The 20,665-nt window shown below is 57.2% G+C and overlaps 1 protein-coding gene across 3 annotated transcripts; it reads right to left on the bottom strand.

Moving 5' to 3' along the window:
- Nucleotides 1-621: 621 nt before the first annotated feature.
- MPL (MPL proto-oncogene, thrombopoietin receptor) lies at nucleotides 622-20,006 on the bottom strand. 3 transcript variants are annotated; one of them, XM_042845262.2, is made up of 12 exons: nucleotides 19,766-20,006; nucleotides 16,425-16,560; nucleotides 12,962-13,140; nucleotides 11,850-12,004; nucleotides 10,153-10,309; nucleotides 9,609-9,738; nucleotides 8,806-8,978; nucleotides 8,100-8,242; nucleotides 7,506-7,665; nucleotides 3,924-4,062; nucleotides 3,389-3,476; nucleotides 622-2,153 (listed from the first exon to the last, which is right to left on the bottom strand). In XM_042845262.2, exons 1-12 carry the CDS (start codon nucleotides 19,866-19,868, stop codon nucleotides 1,617-1,619), a joined length of 2,100 nt encoding a protein of 699 aa, XP_042701196.1. In that variant the 5' UTR covers nucleotides 19,869-20,006; the 3' UTR covers nucleotides 622-1,616. The 3 variants fall into 3 exon arrangements, with proteins under 3 accessions (XP_042701196.1, XP_042701194.2, XP_042701195.2); XM_042845260.2 differs by lacking the exon at nucleotides 19,766-20,006 and adding an exon at nucleotides 19,266-19,598; XM_042845261.2 differs by lacking the exon at nucleotides 19,766-20,006 and adding an exon at nucleotides 19,266-19,598 and having other exon boundaries at nucleotides 3,389-3,473.
- Nucleotides 20,007-20,665: the final 659 nt, after the last annotated feature.

Raw genomic sequence — 20,665 nt, 5'->3', positions numbered from 1 at the left:
TTTGTGGGAATACATTCAAGCTAGATAAATTCAGACTGGAAATACAGTGTAAATTTTTAACATTGAAAGGAATTAATAATTGGAACCATGGATCAAGGGTCATGGTGGATTCTCCACAGACAATTTTTAAATCAAAATTGGATGTTTTTCTAAAAGATGTGCTCTAGGAGTTATTGTGGGGATGTTCTCTGGCCTGGGCTTTACAGCTCAGACTAGATGATTACAATGATCCGTTCTGCCTTAAAATCTATGAATTCCACAGTTTCAGACTGAGAAAGCTCCGTCTCCCACACAGATCTGCTTTATCTTTATTGCAGGGAGTTGCATTGTGCCAGAGGAGTGGAGTTCTCAACCAGTCTTCATCCCAGAGCTTTAGGTGATCCTTTAGATACTCTGAGCACCTTGTGGCTCAGGACCGAGACCTTTAACTTGATTTGATATTCAATGGGAGGCCAGTGTATGAAGTGATGGGATGGGACTCCACAACTGAGGGGTCCAGTAGTAGAGAGCTCTGCTTTGTGCTAGGGATTTCTCAGGAGCCTAGGTTTTCTCCAGGGCCTCCTGCAGAGTGTGCCACGTTAGTAAACCACCCTGATCCAATTGGCAGCAACAGGCATCACATTTCAGTAAATGATTCTTTATTACTCATCAGTAATGCCACAGGGTGTGCACCACATTCTACAGAGCAAAGCACAGACCACGACCCTGCACCCAGGAGCTTCAGAGACCATGCCAGGAGGGAGACAAATGTAAGGATATGCTCTGGAGGTGGAGATGGACGGAACTGGGCACACACAGGCAGTGTGGAGAGTGGGAGGAAAAAAAGGGAGCACAAAGGACCTCGTTCCCATCTCAAATGGCTGTGACTGAGGCAGAGGAGTCATGTCATAATGCTCTGGGGAGCCTCAGCGTTTCCCAGCTTGGTTGACTGGAACCATGTAGACAGCTTCACGAAGTGCTGAAGGGAAGTGCAGGAGGCAGCCGGACTGGGGAGCCAGGGGGAGGGGAAGCGGACTTCTTTTCTTGTCTCTGGTCAGGTCATCTATCATGCGGCAGGACTACAGCTGTGCTCAGCCCCTCCCATCCCCTTTTCAAAGCCCCCAGCTCCCACACAGAACCCAGGGGGGCTCACCCCACTGTCCTAGACATCAGAATTCTGCAACTCCTCCCCAAGAAAAGCAGCTGGGGATCACAGGGGACAATGGCTGGGGTCCCTGGGGAAGGGTTGCAGATTTCTGACCTCCAGGACAATTGTAGTGTCCCCTACCCCAGCCTGCAGGACTTCTCTGGTAGTGCCAGAGTGCAGCTTGTTTGGGGAGCTGCATCAGAGACTGATCACATGCCAGGGAGATCGGTATCGGCCACCCACTGACTGCACAAACACCCCTGAGCCTGGCCCATCTAGTGCAGGATCCTGTCACCAGCAGCAGCTGACAGTGGAGGCCGCAGAAGAAATGCACATAACTCTACAGTATTAGCTCATGGGAGTGCCTCCTGCCCAGCTGAGAATCCAGGCAGGCACGGACATCCCAGCAGTGAGGTTCTAATGACATGCCAAGCCCTCTGCCTCACTCCCATCTCGCTGGGCAGCCTAGGGCATGTAGCAGATCCTGCATTCAGAGGAAGGGCTGCTGCTCCCAGCTGCTCATCAGCAGGTAGGACTGGTTAGAAATGTCTGTAGTGGACATGGACTGCTTCCCAGAGCATGGGCAATCCCAGTCCTCTTCCTCAGAGTCCACAGGCCCCCCTAGAGGTATATGTTCAGCCTGGAGGCTGCTAGGTACCTGTGGGTTGTACTGGATCTCAGCCCTGTCCTGCCGGAGCTCTGCGTGAGCATCTGGGACATGGAGCAGGAGCACAGCGAGACCCCTAAGGTAGATGTCATCCCCCTCCCCTCTGCTGTCCAAGTACTCGTTCTCGTAGCGGCTGCCTGTGGGGCTGCTGGGATGCAGCACCATGTAGTCCTGATGAGGAGAGGTGAAATTGCTAGCCTCTTCATCCTCGGGGCCCTCTGGGATACCAGACCCTGGGCATGCTGTCTTCAGCAGGGTGGGCTCTGGGGGACTCTCAGCCCCCTTCCTCTCAGAAAGGACTTCCAGGAGGCAGGGTAGGATCACATCTTCCAAGGGCTTGTTGTAGAATGAAGTGTTTGCCTTAAGGAGGAAGGGGAAATAGCACAGCTGAGTGTAGGCTGGGGCAGGACGGGGAGGGAGAGTAATGTATCCCACCCTCTGTGTATATTACGCTCGCAGGACAGAGATCTCCATGTGATACATTTCCCCAGTCACTAACCTCTGCCAATCTTGCCTGCCCTTGGTCCATTAATACATCTCCTGGGACCAATCCTCACATATCAACCTTCAAGCTGTTTCAAAGAACCTGCCAAAGGAATGTGCCTCATCCCCACCTGCCTCAGTCTCCCGCTACGTGATATGGGGGAAGTGACCTCGACTCCCTTTGTAAAAGGCTTTGAGATCCACAGTGAAAAGTTGCTGCAGAAGAGAGGAGCCAAAGGTGATGACCCTGCCTGACCTGAAGTCACCCCAGCAGCCTGAGGCCCAGGACAGGTAAGGGTAAGAGTCAGGCCTGGCCCAGTGGCAGCTCCTCACATGCTTAAATGCTTCAGCTGTACCCCAGGGCTCAGAATGGGGCATTACCCCTTAGGGAGGGGACAGTCCTAACTTGCTGTGTGTCTGGAAACGGTTGGGTCTCCTTTGGGGTGGTTTTACAGCCCAGAAGCCATCCCCACATGGCTGACCCACAGGAGCACCCAGCTGCAGCCACAGGGAGCTGCAGTGCTTAATGCCACTGAGACTCAGGCTTGTGATTACTTGGGAAATGGCTCCACAGGCAGAGACGTGACAAATAGCTCCAGTGAAAGGTTTGGCTTTGTTGGCTCTGGAGCAGGGAGGTGGGAGAACACAGAGTCTCGACCAGCTGGCATTCATCTGGGGCATAGGGTGGCCAGGTGCCCAGTTTTTGACCAGAAAGTCTGGTCGAAAAGGGACTTGACAGTGGCTGGTCACATCTACCAACCAGATACCTAAAGTCTGGTTACTGTGGGCAGGGGAGGCACCGGATCATCACCTGCATCAGCCCCTACTCAGCCAGGGCTGCCTCCTACCTCCGTGGCTGCAGCTCCCAGCCACAGCACCGCAGGCGAGTCCCTTCCAGGCAGAGGGGAAGAGCAGCGAGCCATGCGGGGGTGGGAGGGAAGAGGAACAAATCAGGAGTGGGATCTTGGGGGGAAGAGGCAGGGCTGGGGAGGTTCTGGCACTCCGGTTCAGTGTCTGGTTTTTAAACATTACGAAGTTGGTGACCCTACTGGGGCAGGACAGCCACCTCGGCTCCTGCCCTGGGAACATGGCCCGAGGCCTCTGCACCTCACCTGCTGCTGCTTGCTGCTGTCGGTGAGGAAAGTGCCCAAGACGCGGTGCAGATCTGGGGCGGGAGGCCAGAGCTTTCGCTTCATGCTGCTGGGGGTGAGGAAAAATGGGAGCATGAAATCAATCTCTCCCCAGCTCTACACACGCCAATAAAGGAAGACCACCCCCCCAGCTCCACATGGCCCTATGGGGGAGATACTTTCCGTCCCTCCCCCAGCACCACACAGGTCTATGGGGGAGACACCATCCTGCCCCTGGCTAGTCCCAGAAACACACTAACCAGGCCTGTCACAGCATCCTAGCACAGTCCCTCTGGGGAAAAGACAAATTAGGGCACAGCAGGGAGCACTCTAGGGGACAGGGAGAGAACAGGAGAGCAGGAGACGTCTGTTAGCTTTACCCTTGATGAGGGAGGGATCCGTTACCTGTACCTTGGGAGCAGAGGTCAGTTACAGGAATGGGAGGGTGTCAGTTACCTGTACCCCAATGGCAGGGGGGTCAGTTACCTGTACCCCAGCAGGAAGGGGGGTCAGTTACCTGTACGCAGAGGGAAAAGAGCACCTCAGCCCCAGGAGTCCCACAAAGAAGAGCAGAGTGATGGTGAGGCTCAATATTATCCAGCCGGGGACAGAGAAGGAAGCAGTGAATGCATCAGGCTCCCCGGTGTCCTTGCTGCCTGTGATGAAAATGGGAATTGTCTGTAGTGTTGTTATGAGCACTGTGTGTCTCAGGTGACCCATCAGACTGTCTTATGACCTGCTGGGTCCAAAGGGATTAAAGCACTTCCCCTGGTGCAGAGGAAGATATGAGGTGTTTGGGTCATGTAGCTGCCTGGGGTGGTACAAATGTGTCCTCAAGAACTGGCTGGGATCAACACATATCAACACAGAGGCATCCACTAGCCGACGTGACCTGAGGCACCAGGAGAGGTGCTGCCTGCCTGGATCCCACGTCTGTGACATTAGGGAGAAGTTGCTGAAATAGAAATGTGGGTCTGGAAGGGACCTCAAGAGGTGATGTAATCCTGCCCCCTGTGCCGAGAGAGCCAATTAAACCTAGATCATGTAATGAGTGTTCTGAGCCTGATGGCTCTGAGCTTGATCTGACATTCGAGATAATTACCTGTGAGTCCTACGGGTCCAGTCAATCCACAAGCCACTTCAGTCTGCTCAACGTCACTACCTTGCTGGGTATGCTGCCTGCTAGACTACTCCTGCTCCAGACTGTACTTGTTCCTGCCTGAGCTCCTGCTCCACCCTGTGCCTGCTCAAGCCACAGCCAGTCGTCCAGCTGTCCTGATGGACCATCCTTGGCAGGTGTTTGTCTAACCTGTTCTTAAAAACCTCCAACGATGGGGATTCCACCTCCTCCCTAGTCTAGAACTTAACTACCCTTATCGTTAGAAAGAGGCCTGTCCTGGGTCTAGTACTATTCAATAGTTACATTAATTACTTAGATAATGGAGTGGAAAGTACGCTTACAAAATGGGCAGATGATACCAAGCTGGGAGGGATTGCTAGCACTTTGAATGACAGGATTAGAATTCAAAACAACCAGAATTGGTTTGAAATCAACAAGATGAAATTCAGTAAAGGCAAGTGCACACAGAATTTACTCCAAAGAGCAAGTCAAGGATACACAACTAAACACACTTAAAACCACCTTCACTAAGCAAGGACAATACATCAGAAAAGTAGATTGCAATGGGCCACCCAAATACCCCAGGAGAACCTGTTTCAATACAGAAAAAACACACTTACTGCACACCCTCAGCTGTCACCTGCCACCCCACATTGGACCCATGATGTATCATGAAACAATTACAACCCATACTTGATGGGAACCCTCTTCTGGCCTTCAACCCCATCTTTGCCAAGCTCCTCATCAGAAGCAAGCTCCTCATTGCCCAGGACACACCAACTCAAAGTAGCACTAGTCCCTACCAGAACAGATGCCAAACCTGCAGACATATCTCCATGACAATGATCAATACCCCTCATAACACACCTTTCAAGATCCATGGGGTGTACCCCATCCAGTGCATCAAATGCCCAACAACTATGGGGGTGAAACCTGACAATCACTATGCTCTCAAAAATGATAAAAGACAAAAATACTCTTATCCCACCCGGAAGTGAACAAAGCGATCGCTCCACAGCTGACCTCTCAGTGCTTGCCTGCAGAGGAAACCTGCAGAACACCTTCAAAAGACAATCTTGGGAACTTAAATTCATAACTCTGCTGGACACTAAAAACCATGGACTTAACAGAGACACTGGTTGTATGGCGCATAACAGCAATTTATGGCATGCCCTACTGCTTGCTAACCCTTAATTGCCCATTTCATTTTCAGTGGTCTCTTACAGCATGTTTGAGCCCTTTATACTTAACAATCTGTCCCACCTCGTATTTTACTTGGACACTCTAGTTACCTTCTCCAGACTTGAGGAAGGCCTCCATGAAGCTTTAAAATGTGTCCCTTCCACCAACAGAAGATGATCCAATAAAAGATATTGTCTCACATACCTTATCTCTCTCAAGTACTACACTTATGAAGATAAAATCAAATGCACAACTTCAAAATGGGGGCTAACTGGCTAGGTGGCAGTGCTGCTGAAAAGGATCTGGGGCTTGTAGCGCAGTTTCGAAAAAGGCTAATGTTCTGGGGAATATGAAGAGGAGTGTCATATAAATGACACAGGAGCGAATTGTTGTACTCTACTTGGCACTGATGAGGCCTCAGATGGAGTCTTGTATCCAATTCTGGGCACCTCACCTTCGGAAAGATATGGATAAACTGGAGAAATTCCAGCGTAGAGCAACAAAAATTATAAAAGGTTTTAAAAACCTGATGTAGGAGGAAAGGTTAAAAAAAAACTGGGCACCTTTAGTCTTGAGAAAAGCAGACTGTGGGAGGACCAGATAACAGTTAAGGCCTGTTAGAAAGAGCATGGGATCAGTTGTTCTCCATGGCCACTGAAGGTAGGACAAGAAGTAATGGGTTTAAAGGGAGATTTAGGTTAGATATTAGGAAAATCTTTCTAATTCTAGGGGTCGTTAAGCTGGGGAATAGGCTTGCAAGGAAGGTTGTGGAATCCCCATCATTGGAGGTTTTAAGAACTGGCTGGACAAATAGTTGTCAGGGATGGTCCAGGTTTATTTGGTCCAGCCTCAATGCAGAAGCTAGACTTGATGACCTCTTGAGGTCTCTTCCAGACCTACATTTATATGATTCTGTACCAATGGAGCAATCGGAAAAGACAGTGGGAACTCCAATGACCGAGCATTAACACTCAATGGGAAAGCCTGGCATGCTGAACAGGTGCACTCGGTATGTTTGCAGCACAAAGACAATAGACTGGAGGAGTCAGGGGCCTGGGATAAGAACAGGGTTCACATACAGAAAGCAGCTCTCCTTTGGGACTCGGAGATAGAGAGTGAGAAGATGGATTCTACAGCAGCTTGGCTGGGGGAACCCCTGCACTGGCCAGTCCAGAGGTTTTCGAACTGTGGGACATACCTCCCCAGGGGGGTGCAGAGGAATGTTTGGGGGGGGAGAGGGGGAGCGATGACGCCAGGGAAGAGAGCGCCACCTCCACCCTCTGGCTTGCCTCAGTGGGGCACCCAGCCTGTGGGTCAGTGTCAACATCCGCCATGGCTACACCAATTTCCGCTCCCGGCAGCCTCCACCCCCAAAGACTGCACGCGCCTTCCCCCACCCTAAAAATCTGATGTGGAGAGAATCAAGGATTGTGTCTATTTTTGTCTGGGTTGGGGGGGGCGCACCCCAGAATTGTAACTCAAAGGAGGGCTCAGCTCAAAAAGTTTGAAAACAGCTGGACAAGTCTGAACTCAGTCTTAATCTTTGCTCCCTATGCTAATCTAAGAAATCCCTTAGATGCATCTGAAGAAGTGAGGTTTTTACCCACAAAAGCTTATGCCCAAATAAATCTGTTAGTCTTTAAGGTGCCACCAGACTCCTTGTTGTTTAAGAAATCCCTGACACTGTATTCCAGCTGGGGTCACACATTGCCCCAGCCCCTAGTGTCCCTCGCCTCAGCCAGCTGCAGGCCCCCCTTCTCGCTCAGGCCCATCCCCATCAGGAGCACTGGCCCATACCTGCTCCAGAAGGGGCCTCCACCACGATGGTCTCTGACCAGGCACTCCAGAACCCCTGGAGCTGCTGCCCATTGGGCTTGGCTCGCACCTGGAGGAGGTAGCGGGGGCCAGCACGCAGGTCCAGGGTCTCACTGTTGGCCACATGCTGGATCTGCAGGACCTGCCCAGGGAAAGCTGGGTTACACCCTGAGGGCATGGGGTGAGGCAAGAGATACTTCGCTGGACTCCACATGCCCTGTGCTGACCCTGGGGATAGAGCTGATGGGGATTGGGGTGGGACAGACAAAGGGCGGGCCAAGTTCTATTGGGTTTGGCACCTTTTTTTCTTGGACCCCTCTCCATGGTATTGGAGCACCTCCAGGGGAGGGGTGCGCCAGTTCCCCCGGAGCCCTCCCCTGCTGGAGGAGGTTGCCGGGCTGTGTGTGTGTGTGCTAATCCCCAGGCAGACCTTCCCTGCAGGGTAAGGGGTGTGCTAGTACCCAGGGAGACCTCTCCTGTGGGGGGTGCCCATCCCCGGGAGACCTCTGTGGAGGTGAGGGGGGGTGCCAGTCCCCCTGACAACCTCTCCTGCAATGGGGGGCAGTCCCCAATTACCTTCCAGTCCAGGCTGTTCTCCACCGAGTAGCGGATCTGATACACCATGTACTCTGCCAATTCCTCCTCTGGTGGGGCCCACTGCAGCCTCAGCTGCCCACCGCTGATGTTGGCCTGCAAGATCCTGGGGGGGCTGGTGAGCACTGCAGTTGGAGCAAGGAGCGCATGTTGGCACAGCTGGGCAAATGGAGAATCCCTCATGCAGCCCAGCCCCCGAGTTCCACCCGCACTGACCCCGTCTCTGCCCAGACAGGACAGGAGAGAGCTCCCTCCTGCTGCAGTGAAAGGGCGGGTGCAGCCACGCCATGCAGTGAGCTCTCCTGGCAGTGCAGTTGGGGCTCCCTGGGCCGCACCCGCGCAGTCAAAACCCTCACAGCAGAGCCAGCTCCAGGCACCAGCGAACGAAGCCGGTGCTTGGGGCGGCCAATGGAAAGGGGCGGCACGTCCGGGTCTTCGGCGGCAATTTGGCGGCAGGGCCCTCAGTCCCTCTCAGAGGGAAGGACCCGCCGCCGAATTGCCGCGGAAGAACCAAGCGGCGCGGTAGAGCTGCTGCCGAAGTGCTGCTGATCACGGCTCCCCCACCCCCCTTCGCTGCTTGGGGCAGCAAAAAAACTGGAGCCAGCCCTGCCTCACAGGACACAGGCTTGTGCAGCCATGGGGAGGAGACCTAGCAAGGAGACAGGACGGGGCGTCAGCGGGTTCTCACCGGCCTGGTGCATCCGGAACGGCTCCCCAAAGTAGCTGAGGACTGGTTCAGGGTGCCCCCGAGAGATATTCACCAAGATGAAGATGTCGCTGTCATTCCTGGGCTGGAACATGCAGGCGTGGGTGTTCTGGGGCCTTGTGCTGTGCTCTTGACAGCGCTGCCAAGCCTGGCCTCTGGGGAGGAAGCAGGGCGCACGTGAGTCCAGCTGAGACCTCTGCTTCCCAATCCCTCCAGCAGCCATGGCCACCCCTTCACTGACCTGTCTCCTCTCACCACCCTCGCCCGAGTCACCCTCCCCCCACAGGGTAACAAACCCGCCCTGTCCGTAAGGGCCCGAATGTCACTAGCAGCTGGGCACTGCCCCAACCCCTTGCCCACAAGCACCTCTGGCCTCCTGGGCTCTCTCCCCCTGGCTTGAGCCCACGCTGCTTCCTGAGAGTCTGTCCTCGCTCCCCAGGGGCCTTTGGTGACCATCACAGAAAGAACGGCATGTGGCCCATCCCGTAGCACAGCCTCCTTCGTCTCTGCTCCTGAGCGAAGCAGGGCATGGGCAGGACAGAGAATCCCCTCAGTCTGGGAACCTCTGGGGTCTGCAGAGCACAGGCACCAGTCGGGGGGGAGGGGAAGGGGGGAAGGGAAGGTCCTGGCTGCATGGGATTTTCAGTACTGTCCGACATGGCAAGCTCTGTTCCTGGGACAGGGCGCTGCATCTGTGTATCTGAAAGTCGATCCCAGAACAGCTGCAGCACTTCCCCACCTCGCACAGGAGTGGCGTGTCCTGGGCACTGGCCGGGGCCTGTTACCTGGAGGCATCACTGCTCCCTTGGGACCGATAGAAGAGGCTGTGGGAGCTGTTGGAATCTGCAGAATCCCAGGTCCACTCACACCGCGCCCACTGCAGGTCAGAGGTGAAACAGCGCAGCCCGATCTCTCCTGGGCAGGAGAGAGCAAGTGAGCGCCAAGCAGACCGTGCAAGGCTACAGGAACAAGGAGCCCAGCTTACAGTTTATTGGATGTCTGAGATCCTGCAGGCAGGGCCCTACAGAGCTGGCCTCTAGGCAGTGGGCCCCTTTGTGCCCAACCCCCCAGGTGCCATCTCCCGCAGGTTCCACCAAACCTTGTCCTCTCTCTCTTTGGCCGTCTGTCTCCTCCCTTGATGCTCCTCAGAAGCCTTCAGAGATGGGCGATTGTGGCAGTTCAAGGAGCCCTCGATGGGTGAGCAGAGTTGGAGTGACGCTCTCAGCCCCCACCCTGGCTCCTGCGTGGGCTGTGTGTTACCAGGCAGGACTGGGGAGATCCTGGGTGTGGATCTCCCAGCCAAACCCCTTCTGTCCAGGAGTCACTCACCTGAGGAGCGGGGTGTTTCAGCAGCCACTGCCTGAGACCAGGGGCCCCAGAATCCATCCAGGGACAAGCCATCTGGCTTGGTGCGGATCCGGATGTGGTACTTGGCCCCGGGCTGCAGGGTGTGGAGGACACATGCCCTGGTGCTACGAACCTGCTTCTGTAGGAGAGGGACCAGACTGGGTGAGGAGGAGAACGTGGGAGCTGCTTCAACCACCACATACACTGTCCTTGCCTCTAACAAGACGCCCCCAAAGCTCTCAGCCCCTGAGCCCCAAGGGCCTGGGGCAGCACCAGAGAGGTGAAAGAGAGTCACATCCTTCCCTGCAAGAGTCTGGCTGAATTTCCAATGCCCCCATTATATCCACATGGCAGGAAATGAGGTGACTGCAGCTGCCAGGCTGGGATTGGGAATTGCAGGGAGAATGGCATGAAGGGTCACCAGAGTGTTACCCACAGCCCATGGGGCCTATTACAGCTCGACAAGGGAGGGGAAACACAGCATTACCTACAGCCCATGGGGCCTGTTACAGCCGAACATGGGGAGGAAGAACCCAGTGTTACCCATAGCCTGTGCGGTGTTACAGCTGGCCACAGGAGAGAAACACAACCTGCAGCCCATGGGGTATGTTACAGCCAGGCAGATTTAGAGTTAGTGGGGCCCTGTGCACAGCTTCATTTTCAGGGGGCCCCTCCCTCAGGACCCAGCCAAGAAAAAGAACATCCTCTCTTATCTCCACCCTTTCCTCCCCTGGTTTTTAATTCTTTTTTTCTTCCTGCTCCGCCTATAAGTAATAGGAAGTAAATGAAAATAAAGTGAGGTATCTTGATCGGGGCAGGGAGTTTGGGTGCAGGTGGGGATGTGGGGGTCAGGCTCTGGGAGGGAGTTTGGGTGCTGGGTGCGGGCTCTGGGCTGGAGCAGGGGGTTGGGGCGTCAGAGGGGGTGAGGGCTCTGGGAGGAAGTTTGGGTGCTGGCTCTGGGCTGGGGCAGGGGTGCGGCGCTTACCTTGGGCCGCGCAGCTCCCAAAGCAACCAGCACACCCCTCTGGCAGTGGCTCCTAAGCTGGGGGGAGGCCAGGGGGTCTCTGCGTGCCGCTGCCCGCAGGCGCTGCCCCTGCACCTCCCATTGGTTGCAGTTACCAGCCAATGGGAGCTGTCGAGTCGGCGCTTGGGGTGGGGGCAATGCACAGAGACACCCCCCTCCTCAGGGGCCTCAGGGACATGCCGTCCGCTTCCGGTAGCGGTGCAGCGCAGAGGGAAGGAGGCAACACGGGCAGGGAGCCACCTTAGCCCTGCTGCTGGCATGTCTCTGCATGCCCCTTGGGGGGAGGAGGGCAGCAGGTCTCCGTGCACTATCTGGGGTGGGGGCAGCGCACGGAGCCGCCTCCCTTCCACCAGGGGCATGTAGAGATGTGCCAGCCACTGGCCGCTTCCAGGAGTGGCGTGGAGCCACCAGCCACAAAATGCAGGCAGTCTAAGCCCTGCTGCACTGCCGGCGGGACTCAGGGGCAGGTTGTCAGATGAGATTTGTCCTGCATTTTGGTGGCCGCCCTGTCATTGGGGGGCCCGTGCCACCGCACTGTTTGTTTCATGGTAAATCCACCTCTGGTTACAGCTGGCCACGGCGGGAGGAACACAGCAATATTCACAGCCCATGAGGTATGTTACAGCCGGCCATGGCAGGAGGAACACAGCCTTACCTGGCGGGGTGGTTCCATGGAGCCCACAATGCAGTAGAGGATCTCATAGATGAAGAACTCGGTGTATTCAGTAGCTGGGGGTTCCCAGCTCACCTGCAGCTCCCCAGCTGCCCCAGTCCAGGTGGCCGTTATATTCACAGGGGGAGCAATGAGCCCTGGAAGGAAAGTGCCAAAGCTAAAGGCCTCTGCTGCAGGCTCATGGGAATTGCCACAGCTCCAAGGCCAGGCTAGCAGCACACAGCACCAGCAGCCTGTAAGTAACCCACCCGTGTGGCTGGGCATGGCCCCGAGGCACTACTCTCATAACAATTGTGTGACGCCAGGGACAGGCCTTGTTTGGGCATGTGGCCTGGCTGTGCCAGGACAAAGAGCTGGGTACTGTTAGCACCCAGTGCCCTGGGGTTGGAGCAGGGTCTGTTGGTACTTGGGCTTGCGGCTAAGCTGCCTCTCCATTACTGAGGCGGTTGAGAGGCAGACAGCATGGTCCCGCGCTGGCTAAACCGAGTGCTGGAAGAAAGGCTGCATGGAGCAAGCCTCAGAGCTGGGACTGAGCCAGCCAGGGCATTTCCATCTCTCTGCAGAAAGGTGATGACCCCTGAAGAGGCCTGACAGGAACCATGTGGATGGGTTTCCTGTCTCTTTGGGCAGGAAGAGGGCGTCCACCTGAGCAGCAAGGGCTGCTTCTGTGCCATGCCCTGGCCTGACTGGGCGGGGGCCAGCATGCTGGCAGGCTGCAGCAGGCTGTCGAGACCTCGGCAGTGGGGTGAGGGTCACTGCTGCTCTCCATGCGTGGTGTGAGCATCAGTAGGTAATGGCAGCTCTCTCCGTCTGGGGCAGCACAGGACTGAGATGCTGGGAAACACCGCCATGCCCCATCGGCCCAATGACTTGCCAGTGTCAGAGAAAAGGTGACAGTGGTGGGGGGCAGGGCCTGGGGCTTCCCATAGCAGTAAAGTCTTCACCACACGGCCCCTGGGAAGGACAAAGCACTGGAGAATCGGCTGTGCCAGCCCTGAGCCTAGCCATGGCTTTTCCATCTCCAATGGCCATGATGTAGGGGGTGGGGCACAGGCAGGGCTCGTCGCAGGCAGAAACCGGAGGCCAGCACTCACCGACCTTCTCCACGGCGACTTCCCGGGAGTACTTGGTCTGGTTGCTGGGTGTGTCTAGCACGCGGATGCAGAGCTGTGCGAAGAGCCGCACCTCATGGCTGCTGGGGAAGACGCAGACGTAACGTCTGCCGCCGCCGCTCCGTCTCTGCACGGCCAGCACACACTCCTTGGCCTTCTCCCTGGGGGGCAGGGCAGTCAGAGCGTGGGGTCGCAGCCCACACAGGCCTCAGGAGGGGCCTCACCAGGTCCCCCTTCCTCACTCTTGGGCACAGCCCAGCCTCGTGGCCAGGCCAGGGGAATTGGGTCCCAGGAGGGTTGCCAACTTTCTAATTGCTGAAAACCGAACACCTCTGCCCTGCGTGTTCCCCCGAGGCCCCACCCCACTCAGTCCTCTCCCCCCATCGCTCGCTCTCCACCCCCCCCCCCCCCGAATCCCCCTCTCCCGGGACTCACCTGCTGCCTGCAGAGCCAGGCTGGGAGGAGCTGATGTGGAGCCTGCCCGATCGGGCCACAGCAGGGGCCGGTCCCCAGAGCAAGGGGCTGGGGTGGGGAGGGGTCAGTTCCCGTAGTGAGGGGCTGGGGCGGGGAGGGGTCAGTTCCCGTAGCGAGGGGCTGGGGTGAGGAGGGGTCAGTTCCCGTAGCGAGGGGCCGGGGCGGGGAGGGGTCGGTTCCCATAGCGAGGGGCTGGGGCCGGGGCAGGGAGGGGTCAGTGCCTGTAGCAAGAGACTAGGGCCGGGGCACAGTGGGGGCCAGTCCCCAGAGCTAGGGGCCGGGAGGGGTCGGTCCCCATAATGAGGGGCTGGGGCAGGAAGAGGTTGGTTCCCATAGCAAGGGGCTGGGGCAGGAAGAGGTTGGTTCCCATAGCAAGGGGCTGGGGCCAGGGCAGGGAGGGGTTGGGTTGTTCAGAGGCCCAGAAGCTGCTCCATGCCCCGGGTCTCCCGGACAGAGCCCTGTGAACGGAGCCCATTGACTGCACGGTTTGGTCCTTGCACCGCCGTAGCCGTCACTATGGAGACGGGCCTAGCAGCCTAACCTAGTGCACTGGAGGCTCCTGGAGCCTCTGGCCTGGCCCTGAGTGCGCCCCCACAGCCCGTCTGTGAGAAGACAGCTTGCAGACCCCTCACCCCTGGGCTCAGGGCCTTGTCCCTTCACCTGGGTGGCCGATATTGAAGTGAAAAACAGAACCCCGCAGAGGGGAGTTCTGAACTCCTAGACTGCTGGCATCCTATCAGCCGCGTAGTGAATACTGGCTAGAATGGAGGGGTCTGACAGAGAGAGATAATTCACACACACAGGCAGAATAGTCCATTACACACGCACGCTTTTGGCGCAGTTTTGTGTGCAAAAAAGGCACACACAATTATGGCAGTTGCATGTTCAAATAATCAATTTGCATGCTTGATCATGATAATTGCAATTGAGATCACTGCGGATGATTTTTGTATATACAGTTCTGCACTTAGCTCTTGAAAGAGCAGACCCATGGTGTGTGAGAGTAGGTAGGGAGAGTGTGTGCGCTCTCTCCTCTCTCACCAGCAAGTAGAAAGCCACCATCCTTGCCGTTTAGCTCTGAGCATTGCTAAAGCACTTAGCAGACTGAGCGATGCAAGCACAGGGCTGACTACTACCCGGAGCTCATAACTGGAGTCAACTGCAATCAGGAACCTGGGGTTCTTGCAGAATGAGGTGGGAGTGGGGTGCCCAGAGCCACCTCTGATTGCAGGGAGAAGGTGAGGAGCAGCCGCAGCCCAGGGGCAGGGCCCAGAGGGGAGCAGGGGTCCCCCAAGCAGTTTGTCCCGCTGCAGAGGGCAGAGCCTTCAGGCAGGAGCAGACCAGGCCAGAGGGAGCTGCCGCGTGTGGGTGCTGGGATGGGATGGAGCCAGCAGCTACTGTGGCCAACCAGATTTAATGCTGCCAGGTTTTCTTTTCAACCAGACGTTCTGGTCAAAAACTGGACACCTGGCAACCCTAAGCCCCAGGCCCAGCAGCAGAGCCCTTTGTGGCAGACCATGCTATTGACCTAGGGTTACCATACGTCTGTTTTTTCCCAGACATGTCCGGCTTTTCGGCAATCAAACCCCCGTCCGGGGGGAATTGCCAAAAAGCCGAACATGTCCGGGAAAAATACCTTCCGGGCACTTCCCCTCCTGCGGCTGCTCTGCTCCTCCCCTCTCAGACTTCAGCTCTGTTTAAGAGCCAAGCTGCCCGAGCCAGCGCTACCGGCTTCGGGCAGCCCCCCTTGCCTCCGGACCCCAAGCCGCCGGCCGGGCACTTCTCCTGCCCGCTCCAGCTGCTCTGCTCTGGCGGCGCAGGGTCCGGAGGCAAGGGGGACTGCCCGAAGCCGGTAGCGCTGGCTCGGGCAGCTTGGCTCTTAAACAGAGCCGAAGTCTGAGTCCGGGGAGGAGCAGAGCAGCTGGAGCTGGGGAGGAGAAGTGCCCGGCCGGGGGCGCAGGGTCTGGAGGCATAGGGGCTGCCCGAAGCCCAAGTGCTACCAGCTTCATGGTTTGCCGGGCAGCCTCCAGACCCTGCGCCCCCGCCTGGGCGCTTCCCTTCCCGGGCTCCAGCTGCGCTGGGGAAGCGCCGGCTGGGGGCGCAGGGTCTGGAGGCTGCCTGGCAAACCGTTAAGCTGGTAGTGCGCTCGGGTAGCCCTTTTCGCGTGGCTGGGAGGGAGGAGGGGGAGTTAGGGCGGGGACTTTGGGGAAGGGGCGGGGAAAGGGTGGAGTTGGGGCGGGGCCATGGGTGGGAAAGGGGCAGGGCCGGGGTGGGAAAGGGGCGGGGAAAGGGTGGAGTTGGGGCGGGGCCATGGGTGGGAAAGGGGCAGGGCCGGGGTGGGAAAGGGGCGGGGCTAGGGCCCGTGGAGTATCCTCTTTTTTTATTTTTTAAATATGGTAACCCTAATTGACTGCCCACCAACACCCGCTCTGCAGGGGCCAGGCTTGTGATGGGCAGAACAGGAAGGGAGGCTGCCCCCCTCAGAAGCAGGTTCTCTGCCCCAGGGGGCCCAGGCAGCAGGGAGACAATGGGCAAGTGGCCAGGGCACTAACCTAGGGCTTGGGCAACCAGCATTCGAGTCCCTGCTCCCTGTGTGACCTTGGGCCAGGCTCTGAGACCCAGTTCCCAGCTGTACCAAGGTGCCAATGGCCCTGCGCTGCTTGTGGGGGCTGAGGGCAAAGCCAGACCACCCGGCACGCAGGCACTATGGTGTGGGCAGTACAGATGTACTGATGGTAGTGGGGAAGCATTTCCCCACATGGCTGCCAAGAACATACTGCAGCAGGGAGCCAATTCCCAGGCTCTGGAAACCAGTGAAAGGCCAAGACTGGTGCAGAGGGCGAAGTGCTCCACTCAGAGCTGTGCCGGGGAGACAAGTGGGGTGCACCATCTTTAACACTCCAGGAGTTAAGTAGGGCTGGGGAGGGAGAAGCCAGGGCTAGGATTCCAGGGCCTGTGAGTCCTGACCCACCCATTGTAGGTGTAGTAGAAGCGGTACGTGTGGTTCCCATGCTCTGCCTCCTCCTCATCCCAGAAACAGGTGAGGTCTTCAAAAGATCGGGAGAAGCAGCGAATGGTCTCAGAAACCTCTCTCAGGAGAGCCACATCTGCATGGAGGAGAGAGCTGTTTAGTGGGGAGGGACCTGGAGAGGCTGCTCCATGGTACAGTCAAAGTGACCCCAGAAGGCAATGAGAGTCCGGAAGCACGGTGCCCCATCTGTGCAGTTGCCGTGCACTGGCCTGGTCTCAGGGCAAATTAGAGCAACCAGGTTGCTGTGTCCTGTGCCAGTTGCCAGCAGCACCCAGGACCCATTCCAGTAACTGCAGATCAACCAGCTGCCAGAGCAGCCTGGCCACACTGTTGTGCTGAGGGGACAGGCGAGGCAGAGCAGCCACATGACAGCACTGGGCCAGCTGCCATTTCCCCCAGGCAGGGGAATTTGCTGCTTTGTGTCACCAGAGCCGCATGTGGCAGCCCTACTGCTCCATAGAGTCAGGGCTTTAATGTCTTTGCAAGTGCTCAGGTGCCAAGGTGATGGGCACAGGATAGAAAAACGTGCTATTGGTTTTGATGTTGTATTAGGAAAGCCCCCTCACCCTAGCCCAGGGCTCATATGTGCGTCCCCAGCTCAGCCCCCAGAGGTCGGTGTTCCTCACCCCCACCCCACCCAGACAGATGGGGAGCCTATGGGGACCCTGCCTGCCATCTTCTGTCACCATTTACCCCTGTGCAAAGGGGCTGCCAATGCTGCCCTGGGGCAAGGAGTGGACTGGGAGGTGCACACAAGGGACAGGGCAGGAGAGAGTCAGGCCTGGGATTCAGCCATAGAAACTCCCTTCCCCACAGATGGCCATCAGCCTCCCCAGGCTCGCCCAAGCAGGACTTTCACAAGGGTCCAGTGGGTTCATGAGCTGTGCTTCCAGTTCTGATCAGCCGCACAAACTGCATGCCATGGGCCATCGGGATCTGAGTCCAGCCCTCCTCCCAGGCTATCGCGTAGGGAGGGGTGGGTCATTTGGGTACAAACATCCCAAAATAGCCCTGTGGGTTGGCATGTGGCTCAGGCCAGTCTAAGGCCAGCTCGGCGGGAAGCACACCCTGTCTCATGCTGGGCGATAGCATTCACTGCGGAAAAGCGTGAGGAAGTGAGATAAGGAGAAGCAGATCCATGCGCTCCCAGGACAGACACAGCAGCTCTGCAGCAGCAGCCCCTGGATGGAACAGACCAGCAGGAAGGCCTGGGGCTTCCGGACTCCTCCCTGGAGTGGGAGCAGGGCAGGGCCAGGGCTGGGCATCACACAGGGGGCTGGGGGGAGGAGACAATGCAGGCGAGAAAGAGGTAGAGAGTGCTGCACCATGCGGGGCTCAGGGAGCTGCCTGCTGGGGGCATTCATCCCTGCTGCCATCAGGCTCACCGCTGCTCAGACCTCGCCCCATGCTGTCCCCAGGTTTGCACAGGTAATTGCTGCCATAGTCTTGGGGCATCTGTTTCCTGATCAGTGAGCCAGTGCCAGGACTCACCTAGGGAGAAGCGCAGTGAGGGGTGCCCTGGTGCCAGAGTGGGAGGAGCCTGGGACTTGGGCTTTCACAGGAAGCATCAGGAGTTCCCTCAGCTCAGCAAGAGTTTGGTGCCCCAGGGAGCTGGCCAGAGACACCCCTCCCCCCCCAGGAGCCCACTGTCCAGCTGGGGACACCCCCTTTTTCCCCCAGGAGCCCACTGTCCAGCTGGAGATACCCCCCTTTTCCCCCAGGAGCCCACCAGCTAGCTGGAGATCCCCCCAGGGGAGCCCGCTATCCAGCCGGAGACACCCTCCCCCCCTGGAGCCAGTTGGCCTTAGACAATGTCCCAGGAAGCCAGCTGGCTGAAGGAGCTGCAAGGCCACCAGCATTAAGGTGGCATGGCTGGGGTGGCATGTACCATAATGTTCCAGTTCTTGGTTTTCAGCAGTGTGAGTTCAGCTGAGCTCCACATTCTGGAAGGGCACCGGAGAGCCCCGGGCACCCTTACCTCAGTGTGAATGAAGTTTTGGGGCATTTTGTTTCCTTGTTGTTTTGTATTTAAATAATTTCTCGGCCCGCCTACGTACCAGAGCCCAGCTCTCCCCTGCCACAACTGCGGGCTCCTTGGGAATGGTTATCCCAGTCCCAGATGCCCTTCATTGCCCCTGCAGCATCTCCTGCCTAGGCCAGTTCTCCCTCCTCAGCCCACAGAGCGACAGGTGGTGGCATGGGACCTGCAGAGCCAGGGGCTAGGGAGACGATGCAGGAGCAGTACAGAGCCTAGCATGGAGTCAGTTGGGACATTTTTGAACATGGAGAGGCCCCCCAGTCCCAGCCTCCGCCCCACATGCATGTGCAATGCACACCCACACCCACAGTGTCTCTACACTGCAAAAGTGGGGGTGCGACTTAGATCAGCTATTTTCACCCAATTTAGCTAAAGAAACAGCAATTTGGCTTTTATCTCAGGTAAGCAGTGCATGCTGAAGCCTTGGCTCTAGGGAGCCCGAGGGCTGAGACCCCGCTGCTCACCCACATGCAGTGCTGACTTGCCTGGCATCACTGCTAACACAGGTTAAGAACACACTGGATTTCTTTTCAGGATAGGGATACCTACACAGCACCCCTCACCTCCACAACATGTCCATGCGCACACTCTCTCACACACCCCTCCACCTCACAACGCTTAATGCAGCTCCACTCAAAGGCAGGGAGGTGGTCAAGAGCAAAGAGAGGTGCTCTCTCTTCCCAGGAACCTTGGAGTGCCCCCCCACCCTGGGGCCACAGTGCACCCCTATCCCCAGCACTCACCAGCTGGCCAAAGGCATGTGCAGTGTGCACACATCGGACAGTCATTGCTGTGAGCATTTGCAGGGTCTTGGCTCATGGGAGCTGTGCTTAACACAAGACCCAGGGGAGTTTGTGAAAGTGGCTTGTAGCCCTGGGTCCCTCCCTGAAGTAGACAGTATCCACCCAGTCCCAGCTGTAAGGTGAAGCCAGCCATCTGCCTACCCCCAGCTGCACATGACCCCAAGGAACCACTCACAACTAGGGCACAGCCAGGTGTGGCAGGGCCTTGGCCACGCCCCGTTTCACTCAGCCCCAAACCAGAGGAATCTGGAGCTAGTCAAGCCAGGCTAGCAAGTTGGGCCAGGCTGGATGAGAGACCGACTGTTCCCTAGGCTCACACAGGCTCATCTCTGGCCATGGCCCATGTACCGACTGCAGAGACCCAAAAGGGACTGAGCACACCCTCCTCCCCCGCACTTCCCCAAGGGCGCTAAGGAAGGACAGAGGCTCTTTGGACCCACCTTCAGATGTCACCGGAGCAGGGCTCAAAGCAGGAGTGAGTAGGCTGAGCAGGAGTCCAGCTACCAAGAAAAGGGGCTGCTCTTGACACAGCTGGGCCCCCATTCTGCTACAGTGAGCATTCAGTGCCAGTGAGAACGCAGGGCTCCGGCCACCTGCCCTGCAGAGCTGGGCATCCAGGGGAAGGGCTGTTCTCTTTCTGGGCCTGGCTTGCTGCTGGAGCTGAGACACAAAGCCTTTATCTGAGACATGCCAGCCTCGCTCCGCAGGAAGCCTGGGTAAAGGGCCCCTTCCACCCCCATCCACCCAACTTCCCCGGCCCCCAAACCACCATGCTGTGGCCGCTCTGCCACTGACAGTGATGGCACCAATAGAGCCTGTTCCTATCAGATAGGCAGCACGTCCTGCCCTGCGGCTACAGGAGAGAATGGAGGCTGGGATAGGAAGAAAAACAACCCTGCTGTGAGACACCGAGTCCCTGCTTGGTGGGTAAGGAGGGGGTGCACCCGGGAGGGAGTCCTGGCTCTAGGATGCACACTGGGTCCCTCTGCAGGCAGCACTCTGGGACTAGCTGCCCCTTACATACCCATTGTGTGAGCTGCTCTTTGCACACACCAGACCAGTCAGGGGCATGCTTGCACACACCTCTCAGCTATTCATTCAATAACAACTCAAGACAACACAGGGTGACAAGGCTGCTGCATGTCACTGGTGAAAGGAAGCTCTGGCTCATAGAGGAATGCTGCATGGTTTAGTCCCTTGGAGATTTCACACCTCACGTCACCTCAGCCTGGACAGAAATCCCCTCCCAACACATCCTGTATCCACCACCTGTACAGGCTCCGCAAGATGGCGATATTCAGCTATGCAGACAGGCATCACCTGCCCTAGGCAACTGCTTG

The sequence above is a fragment of the Chrysemys picta genome, chromosome 8 (assembly GCF_011386835.1).
Source record: "Chrysemys picta bellii isolate R12L10 chromosome 8, ASM1138683v2, whole genome shotgun sequence".
NCBI lineage: Eukaryota > Metazoa > Chordata > Testudines > Emydidae > Chrysemys > Chrysemys picta.
Note: the sequence above shows the minus strand (reverse complement) of the source record. Positions and strands in the feature narration are given on the sequence as shown.

Coding starts and splice junctions, on each gene's coding strand:
- MPL (XM_042845260.2), bottom strand. CDS start 19,458: ATGGCTGGCTTCACCTTACAGCTGGGACTGGGTGGATACTGTCTACTT. Junction 10,310..11,849: donor CCATGGAACCACCCCGCCAG/GTAAGGCTGTGT, acceptor CCTCTCCTACAG/AAGCAGGTTCGTAGCACCAG. Junction 3,477..3,923: donor TCTTTTCCCTCTGCGTACAG/GTAACTGACCCC, acceptor CCTCACCCCCAG/CAGCATGAAGCGAAAGCTCT.